This window comes from Alligator sinensis, unplaced genomic scaffold (assembly GCF_000455745.1).
Source record: "Alligator sinensis unplaced genomic scaffold, ASM45574v1 scaffold2034_1, whole genome shotgun sequence".
Classification (NCBI taxonomy): Eukaryota; Metazoa; Chordata; order Crocodylia; family Alligatoridae; genus Alligator; species Alligator sinensis.
This window is the reverse complement of record NW_005843368.1, coordinates 48,301-58,206: the sequence shown is the minus strand read 5'-3', so window position 1 is coordinate 58,206 and position 9,906 is coordinate 48,301. Positions and strand designations below refer to the sequence as shown.

Genomic DNA, 9,906 nt, shown 5'->3' with positions numbered 1-9,906 from the left:
GCATTCCTGAGCTTGGTACAGAGGCAGTGTCAACACACGCATGGTTTCGACAGCGCAGAAATTAAGCTGGTGTGTTGGAAATAGTTCCGTTCACAGAAAGGCCTGAGGAGCATGGCAGACCAGAACATAAACCTCGTGGCATATAGCATGAGGAGATCCATCAACAGAGCATCAAGCAACAAAAGGAAGGCCAAAAAGTGTCTTTATCCCAGCCTGTTCACACCCAAATGGGAAACAAAACTCTGGTAAGGGGCTCGTTGCTTCAGCAGACAAGCGCAGAAGGTGAGCCAGTGGCTCAATGTGGAAACTGGACATATTCAAGCTAGACAAAAGGGAACAATTTTAGTGGGGACAGGGATTAAGTACTGCAGCACTTCAACAAGGGCTAGGGAGTGGGATCTCCATGAATTTTTTTAGATAAAGATCCACTGTTTTGCTACAAAGCATGATCTACACCAAACAGGAGTTACTGCAAGGCAGGGCAGTGGCCCGGGTTATCCAGGCCAGATCGCAATGGTTACTTCGGGACGTATACTCTTTGAGCATATCTCCAAGACAGCTGAAAAAGTAATGCCAAGAGCCAGCTGCACCAGAGATCTCAGTTAAAAGGGACTTTTAACATATGATTTTTGTAGAACCCATAGGATGCAAATGCTATTATAATCTATGACTACTTCCTGGGACTTGGAAGAGGAATGGATTAATGAACTGCCAGCTCACCCCTCTGGCCAGACTTGCACCCAAGTATCTCATTGCTCTTTGGACCCCTTGGACAGAAATCGGAAATGCTGTGATGCTGGCCCCATGTACTGCTCCTTTCTCTTACCTCCAATCCCATACAAACTCCTTTCCCTTCTGGCCCTCAGTTCATTTCTAGCTAGATCCCAAGGCAGCTGCTGTAAAGAAGCATCTGACTCTGGAGAGGACTCTTGATTTCGAAGAGTCAGGGGCATCTCCCTAATAATCTAGTCCCACCCTGTACTCACCAGCCCCAGCCTCATGGGGCAGAAGAGCTGTGGGGAGCAGGAACAGGAGCAACATCAGCATCATTAGAGTCCAGGAGACTGACAGCATTTCTGCCTCAGCCCAGGGGTTTTATAACTCAGGAAACCTCAGAGTCATGTCCACATGCCCTGACGGGGGAGCCAATGTCCTGCAGTGACCTATAGGAAACCATATGTGAGGTGTGGTGGGGGCACAGAAGGAGGGGGCATGTGCCCCTTGATATTCCTGCACTGATGGCTGAGCAGGAGGCTGCAGAAAATGGGAAGCACATTGTCTATGCAAGAAACTCTGTCCCCAGAACAGGGAGAGCAGGAAAAGTTGCTTCTGAGATAAGGCATCTCTCCTCACCTGGGACTACAGAACATTTGGAACAAAGGGCCATCTTGAACCTTCCTGGAATCATATGCATGTCAATGATATGGACACCTGGAGCCTACATATCTGGAGCCTGCACACCTGGAGCCTGCATACGTGGAGCCTGCATATCTGGAATCCTTTCTGCTCTGTCAGCACATCTGGTTAAATGCAACTAGTACCAATTCAGTTGCTCTTTCCGTTTTGCTCTCTTCTTCTTAGTGTGTGTGTGTGTGTGTGTGCATGAGTGCGCACATTCCCTGACCCCTAAGCATTTTTGCTGCCCTCTGCTAGACTGTCTCCAATCTGTCCACATCCTTTCTGTAGTGGGGGGCAAAAACTGGACACTGGACTCCAGATGTGGCCTCACCAGTGCTGCATAGAGGGGGAAAATCTGTTGGCAGTGCTTCTCTAATACGGTGCAGCAGTCCATTAGTTTTCTACACAACAAGGGCCTACAGGTGGCTCTTACTCAGTTTATTATCCACTGTCCCCCCAGGGTTTTTTTTTCTGCAGTGGTCCTTTTTGGAAAAGTTAAACAACAAAAAAGAAGCAATAGCTGAGCAGGAAGGAGCTGGCATTGCAGCTGCTGTTGTCAAAGTCCAGTCCATTTTCTCTGAGGCAAAACTAGATAAACACCTGGAAAAGTGGAGAAGAAGGAACAACAAGGGAGAAAGGAAAGTCTGTATCTCTCCTACTAGTACTGGGAGCACATAGTGTGATATGCTGCTGTGACACCAGGCAATGTTGAAACAATCCCTCAGCTGTTTCAGGTATTGCTTTCATCAGCCTCTGCTCAGTAGTGTGTCCTCAGCAGCGTGGAAAGTGGTGGAGTACCTCCATGGAGAAGACTAATGTCTAGGTCTGATGCTGTCTAATGTAGGGGGGTACTCGAGGTGGGAGGTTACCTCGTCTCCCCCTGGTGGCACATAGACCACTGATGGAGATGGTCTGTCCTGGTGAAAAACTTAGAAAGGCTTGGTTTAGCTTTCAAAACTGAAGGCAGGATACTGATTTCTACATCTCTTTGGAGAAATAGGTCCAACATCTAGGACTGTCTTGCAAAGGTCAGGGCGGGCCATCCAGCTTCAGCTAAACGCCTGGGCCTGAGCAGGAGTTCTCCTTATGGCTGGAGGGGGGTCTCCGTCCCTGAGGTACTGGTGTTTCCGGCACAGGTTGTGCTCTCTAGCCAGAAATATCTCCCCCATCTCTGCTTCAGGCTGAGAGAGACTTTCCATGAGGCCAATTTGTTCTGACAAAGATGCTCAGCTTCAAACAACTGGCACTGTTCTGTCTATCCAACTTTCCAAGTACCCATTCCCAAGCACCCACACTCATTTAGGAAAACTGAAATGAAGAGGTTCAGAGCAAAAATTCTCCACTCTGTTATACAAGAGGGTGGACAAGGCACCTGAATGACTTAGCCTTGCCCCTGAAATTGCACGGGTCTGTGGGATCCCCTCCTGCCAGGGCTGCAGGGATAAACGGTTGTGCTGCTCCGGTGAGCTTGGTGAGACATGTCCCTCAAAAGACCCGCAGCTCTGAGGGCAGGTGAGGGAGTGTGGATGGGCAGCAGGAGAAGGGACCTGTGGGTGACAGCTGTTATCTCTCAGTCCCGCTCTTTCTCTCCTAGCACTTTGCCTGTTTCGTGTCTCTGGTGAAATGCCTTATGCAACCAAAGTGGGTGTCTAACGGCTATCCGGTCCTGTTTCACTACCCTGAGGAAGAAGGCAGCAATAGATAAGGACAAAGTGATGGCCACATCAGCTTAAACTAACTGTCCATGTAGCCCCTGCCTTGATCAGCCCCTTGTCCCAGAAGCCTAGTCTCTCTGTCCCAGACCTTCTATTCATTCTCCTGCTTTTCATCTGACTGGGACCCTGCTCTCCACATGTCCCATAGACCCATCCTGTCTTTCATAGCCTTGCCTCAGAGTGAGGTGTGATTCCAGGTTGCTTCCAAAAGTTAATAAAGAGACCCAGAGATATAACCTATGGCCCAAGCCATGTAGTTTGGGGGGGATTGATATGCTATAGATCCTTCATTTAGCCCTAGGGTGTGTTATGTCAAAGATAAAATATCCTGTTATTGTAGTGAGACATCACCTTCACTTCCTTGGTGTCGTGGAAACACACGCAGCATACTTTTGGGTCAGGTCAGCAGAAGCTTTTATTCAAATGAATCTACAGCTGTAGGGGGGACTCCAAAGTGACATGGTATATCTTTATGGAAATGCTGATATATCTTTATGGAAGATATATAATAACAGAAAGTTTGAATCTTAAGTGGCATTACTCCATTTTTCTGTCCAGTCCTATGAAGATATGACTTCTGGGGAATCCAAGTGAATGAATGGGCTCAGCACTGGGGAATCAGGGGACCAAAAGGCCTGAATTGATTCAGAGCTCTCTGAATCTTTGGAAAAGATTTGGAGAGCTTGGATGATTTGGGCAGTCCCCAGGGGCTGCAGCCACTGAGCTGGTAAGTACTAGGCGTGGGGGCTGGGGGAGGGGGGAGGGGACCATGGGGGGCCCCCCAGCCACCCTTGCTCCCCCCCCACACATGTGCCACGCCCAGGCCAGCTCCAGCCCTTTAAGGGAAAAAACAAACAAACGGAGAATAACCCTGGGACTCACCGCTGCTGCAGTGGCCTTCGGGCTTTGGGGGCTCATGCAGAGCCCCCCACGTGATGCGGGGCAGTGGGGGGCAGTGGGTATCACTCCGTGCTGGCAGGACCGGTGAACCCAGGGGTTTTTCATTTTTTTTTTTGGTGAGTCAGGGCTTTTTTTTTTAACAAGTGCTGGGAGCTGGGAGAGGGGTTAGGGATGAGCCTGGCTGATTCAGAGATTCACCCGAATCAAATGGGGACAGTGATTCGAATCACCCAATCAAATCACTGTCCCCCAAATCAGCTGAATCCAAAGAGAATATTAGCCACTTCGCACAGGCCTACTACACACCTCCCTAGGCTGGTGCGCTCTGTGAATTGCACTGTCTAAAGAGCTGAGGTCAGGTTTGGATTATCAGGCACAATCTGGCTAATTTTATCCAAAAGCACGTCCAAAAGCACTCTCTCCAGTTTACTCTCCTAAAGAAGCCTAGTCAGGGCCCTGCCCAAACCAAACCAAACCTTGGTTTTCAATTGGCAACGACCATGCAAAATCCATTTTAGTTCACTGCAAACCACACATGTCTGCACTGGGAGACTCTCCTGAAGATGCCTGGGCAGGCCCCTGTCTAACCTGAAGCTTGGTTTTCAAATGCCATTCTGCCAGCTGACACCACCCTAGGTTTGAGTCCTATGTACATCGCCTTGAATAAGGAGCTGTGGTTAGGGTGGGATTTTGGGGCAAATCTACCTTAGATCATATCAAATTACATGTCTCTGTCACCACATCACCTTTCAGCTCTCCTGTGAAATATGAATTTTCATTTCCATATTGGAGAAATTAGGGACAGATGGCCCTAGACAGGTGGGTGGGCCAATATTGTGACCAGCCCCAGGGATGGCCCATGGTTGCACACATTATTCATTTTCTATTTGAAAAATATCAGACATTAAAAACTAAGATTAAACCACTTCAAAGAAGAGATGAAGTGCTGCAACCGGATCTCAAAGTGAGTGAGGCATTTAGCAGCAAGACCTGGGATAAAGGGAAAAGGCAGTAGCTGGCACAGTTTAAAAAAATTACAGGCAGGAGCAAATGAAATTCAGTGGAAATGAGTAAAATACAGTGACATATCTCCTCTTCTACCTCTACAGCAAGGCTGTCAAATTCATCTGGCCCTGTAGGAAGTTGGATCTTCATTAGCAGAGTGTATGCTCCATGCTACTGACCCCAAGAACCCCAGATCTGGTTATGGTACACCAGCAATTTAGGTGCCAGAAAGGGTTTGTGGGCCCTAGCACATCCTACAGGTATGGTGGGATTCACATGTAAGTAGCAAAGGTGCTACCCCTGCACACAGTTTCAGATCCTTCCTTCTGCATGTTCTTCTGACAAGGTATGTAGCAGAAGTCACAGATGTGTTGGAATCTGACAGGGCTGTGCTTTGAACGCTTCTGCTATAGCCTGAATTTGCTACCCCTGCACCCAAGTTCACACTGGTAGAGCAGCTGTTAAATAGCTAGGGGAAATCTAATAAGTGTGGAACAGCACGTACATACTTAGGACTGATATGCCCTATAGCAGTGAAGCCATAAAGAATGGCAATTAGAAACAGGGTGGGAGTACTCAGGTAAAACACAGAGAAGCCTAATGTAAACATATACATTTCCTGATTCAAAGGTCACACACAAGAAGCCATCCCCATAACACTAATAATTATAAGGACTTTTATACTAATGCCAGAAGCTTAACATCCAAGATGGGAGAACTTGGATGCGTAGCACATAATAATCATTTTGAGATAATAAGTAGCTTAGAAACCTGGTGCAAAGAGGAAAATCAATGAGATGGATAAAAATTATACAGGAATGATAGAATAGCTCACAATGTTGAAGAGTATGGCTCTCTACATCAAAATCTGCATCAAATCAAATAGGATAAAGTGTTTTAACTGATAAGATAGGTACTGATAAGATAGGTACTGTATTTCTGTAAATGCAAATTCTGTGTTTCAGTAGAAAACATCTGGGGATATAGCAACCCCCAAGACCAGGACAGCAGCAGTTAGCTAGAAATGCTGAAGTAGTTGAGACAGGCTGTGAAAGCTGAAAACAGATAAATAATTGGTGACTTTAATTATCCATAAATAGACTGGGTCAATCTAACCTCAGGCTAAAATGCAGAGACTAAATTTAGTGACTTTATAAAATACTGCTTTCTGGAGCAAATTAGTCCTGGCACTTACAAAAGGGAAGGCCACTCCCGACCTACTCTGAAGTAGGAACTGGTGCACACTGTAAGTGTTGCTGAGCTGTGGCCAGAAGAAGATGTCTTTATCTCTCTTGTTTATTTAGATTGTCCACTCTTTTGGGCAGAGAGCATTGTGTTGCACCTGTAATAGAAATCATTAATAGGAAGAAACAGTTTTATCTTTCAGTGCCATTCACCATGCCTGGAATACTTCCGAAGAGTAAAGCTCCCGGAGTTGATTTCTGTGGTGTAGATCACTATTATTACATCATCCGCTCTGACCTGGGCTGCTACATGAGGTCGAGCAATTTCAATAAAGGAAACGAACTGAATGTGTATAGCCTGCACCCCTCCTGCCAGGGTGGGGAGCACTATCTTGCCCACCAGGATGACCTTTTCTACATCATCAAAGGAGGAGCTTATCGGCGTGTCAGCAACATGAACACCGATGCAGATGCTGTTGTGTACAATCTCCATCCCAACTGCCGTGGAGGAGACCATTACCTCTCAGCCTTTGCACACTTCTATATCATCTACAACAACAAGGGTGTCACCCATAGGGTCACCAATATGAACACTGATGGTGATGCTGTTGAATATACTTTGCACCCTATGTGTAGGCACGGTCTCTATTATTGGGGCGTCAAGGACTACTACTACTTTGTAAAGCCCCATGATGAATGTGGTGTCCGGTATTACTGAAGCACGAACTTCAATAAGAACACAGATTCTGTGACTTACTCCTTCCACCCCGATGTTGTCAATTTTCTTCCAGGGGGACTAGCCGTTACACATGGTTCTTGTTTTGGCACTTGGCAAGCCATCAAGACCATCTCCAATGATTCCAACATACCCATCACCTGGGACAAGAAGATCACCAGGAAGGTGGGCTACACCAAGGAGAAGATGAGCAGTGTGGAGCACAACTGGAAAATAAGCATCTCAGCTTCATACCAGTCAGGAGCCCTGACTGAAGCAATTTCCAAGTATCAATTCTCCGTCTCTACTGAATATGGTGGGTGCAGCGTCAACACAGAGCAGGAGACCTGGAGTGAAGCCACTGAAGTGGAAAAGTCTGTCAACCTGACCCTGAAGCCCAATGAGAAGATCTACATATGGCAGTATCAACTTGGCCTGGGAAAGGAAAACATCTTGTTCTGCCGTGACATGATGTTTGATGATGACCCCATGCCACCTACCAGTGTTCCTCTGCCTCCTTCCAATCGGTGATCTGAAATGAGGAGTCCTCCAGAATTCCTCCTCCATCATGCTATTGCTAACAGTGTGGGCTATTAAGGTAGAGCACCGTAGAGGTCTATTTAGAGTGAATGCTTTATAGCAATCATACTAGTTTTGGGGTACAGTGAGGTGTAGTGAAGCTCTCAGGCTTGGAAACTATGGTTATTGAACATAAAGACTAATCACATGTGTGGAATCAGAAAAAAAAATAAACGCTTTAAACTTTGATCATACGAGTTATAAGATGCCATAACCGCTTTGTGGGGAATTGCTGGCTCTGTACAGTAGAACAGATGAGGGAATGTGTTTGTTCTTTGTAACTCCTCTGCAACTGCTTCGCTCACCGTGACCTTGAAGATAGCAAAAAGTATGTACAACTCTGATTTCCAGGTGCAAGAAGGAGGTTTGTGAATTAACCTCGCCTCCCCCATAAGTTCCCATCCTGATAACAGCAAAGCAGAATGAGCTAATGTTTGTTTGTAGCTGCTTTCCTAGCTAATTTCACTATATGATCACGTGATTGTAAGCGACTGTTAAAAAGTATATAAGCCTCCTGATTTTGCTCTTGGGGGGAACCCCTTCCAAGTGCTTGGGAAATCCATGTCACTTTGGGGTCCCCTCTACAGCTGTAGTTTCTTTTGAATAAAAGCTTCTGCTGACCTGACCCCAAACTGTATGTGTTTCCACGACAATTCCTGGTGCCATGACTTGGATCCAGAACATGTGCTGAGGAAGGAGGACTGTGGGCTGCCCCCTCCCCCCCCACCAACTACGAGGTGCCAAACTTGAGAGGTAAGAGACCTAATTCAAAATCTCTGTTGGGGTTTCGGAGGAGGACTGCCTGTAGGCTCCCAACTTGGCTGTGGTAACTGGATCTGAAACTTGTTAAAACAGGTCAGTCTGAACCTTACTGCCGGCTAAAATTTTCTGTCTGGTAAAGGATCCAATTTTGTGTCTGGTAATGTATGTTTTATTCAGGGAGAAACTGTTTGAAGCACCTTCATCCAACAGCACATTGGGCTTGTAGTTAATTAACTAAGGCGGTGTGGGGGAGGAGGTCTGGTTGACTGAATGTGTGTGTGTGTGCATTTAGAAAAATGAGCCACTGACCAGGTCTGGGACTAAGGCTGGGTCTAGCCACCCCGATTCTGCCTAAAAAGGTAGCGTCAAAAGCAAGGGGGCCCAGCTGAAACCTCGTGACCCAGTGGACAGGGCGTCTGAGTGATTTTGTCTTTTCCAAACCCCTTGTCCCAGTAGCTTCTGCCGAGAGCAGGAGTGAAAGGATCCCTCTTGTGTTTCCGTCCCCATTCCCATTTTATGAGCCGGTGTCGGGTCAGAAGCCTTTGTCTAGGCAGTGAAAAACTGCGGGGCAAGGCACTGAGCAGCCTGGACATCCTAAATAAGCCTCTCCTATGTCTCCCTGTGTGACTGAAAATGGGAACAGGTTAGACAAAACATGTTCCAGTCCCCCCTAAGTGGACTCCGGCGTACTTTATGTACACACGCTATTCTCCCGAGGCTTGCAAGTACCTGGATAAGTGGAACTGGTATACTAAGGGTGATCCTGTGAAGCATTTTCCACAGGAAGGAACAGTTGATCAGGATAAAATAGTGCACTTAAGAGGGGCTTTAGAGTCCCGTGGATCCAAAACACCATGAAACCAGTGGGACGCGTTCTTTTATTGGTATGATGAAATGTCCAAAAGGCGGACAGAATCTCAAACTAAAAATCTAAAAGACTCTCAAGAAAAATTAAAACAGCAGTTAAAAGCTGTTCAGGAGAAATTGGCTGCTCCCCCAAATTACATGCCGGCCACCGCCCCGATGTATCCAGCATTGCCTGGGGTGCCCCCACCGTCGGAGCCAGCAGAGGATATCCTTGACCTTTGTTCGAACCCTGCTCTCCTGGGACTCCCACATCAGCAACAACCAGTTTAACATCGGGCTGCAGCCCAGGCTAGTAACCCATTAACTGAAGCTTCTTTGGTAAATTCATCCACAGAACTTAATAGTCCAGACTCATCCACCATATCTGCCACTCAATCATCACCAGTGTGGCAATTTACTCCTGGGTCACAACCCACCACAAAGGAAAAAAAAACAAACCCAGCACCTTCCCACAGGTTAATGAAAGTAAACAGTGCCTGCCTCTGGGCTTTGAAAACAAACCTTTTCCCCGGTTGCAGAAATTTTCCACGCTCACCCAAGCTCCCTCCTTCTATCTTTCTTGCGGGTAGGGCCCTCTGAATACTTCCAGATTGCAATCTTCCCAGCAGCATGTTTGATAGAAATTTCCCTGCAAATCAGATTGAAAAGGACCACAATGGACTTTTCACCTTCCTCATCAGGACAGAGCATGGATCCTTGGACTAGTCATGGCTGGACACAGATTCCAAGAAACATGACAAATATTTTCCCCTGTGAAAGTATTTGAGATAATTTGGGGGGC

At 46.8% G+C, this 9,906-nt stretch overlaps 1 protein-coding gene across 1 annotated transcript in view; it reads right to left on the bottom strand.

Moving 5' to 3' along the window:
* LOC102372276 (mast cell protease 1A-like) overlaps positions 1 to 953 on the bottom strand; it is a 5,023-nt gene extending 4,070 nt beyond the window's left edge. The window contains exon 1 of the mRNA XM_014527219.1: positions 827 to 953. Coding sequence (XP_014382705.1) covers positions 827 to 953 — 127 coding nt within the window. The remainder of the gene's footprint in view (positions 1 to 826) is intronic.
* Between the last annotated feature and the right edge of the window lie 8,953 nt (positions 954 to 9,906).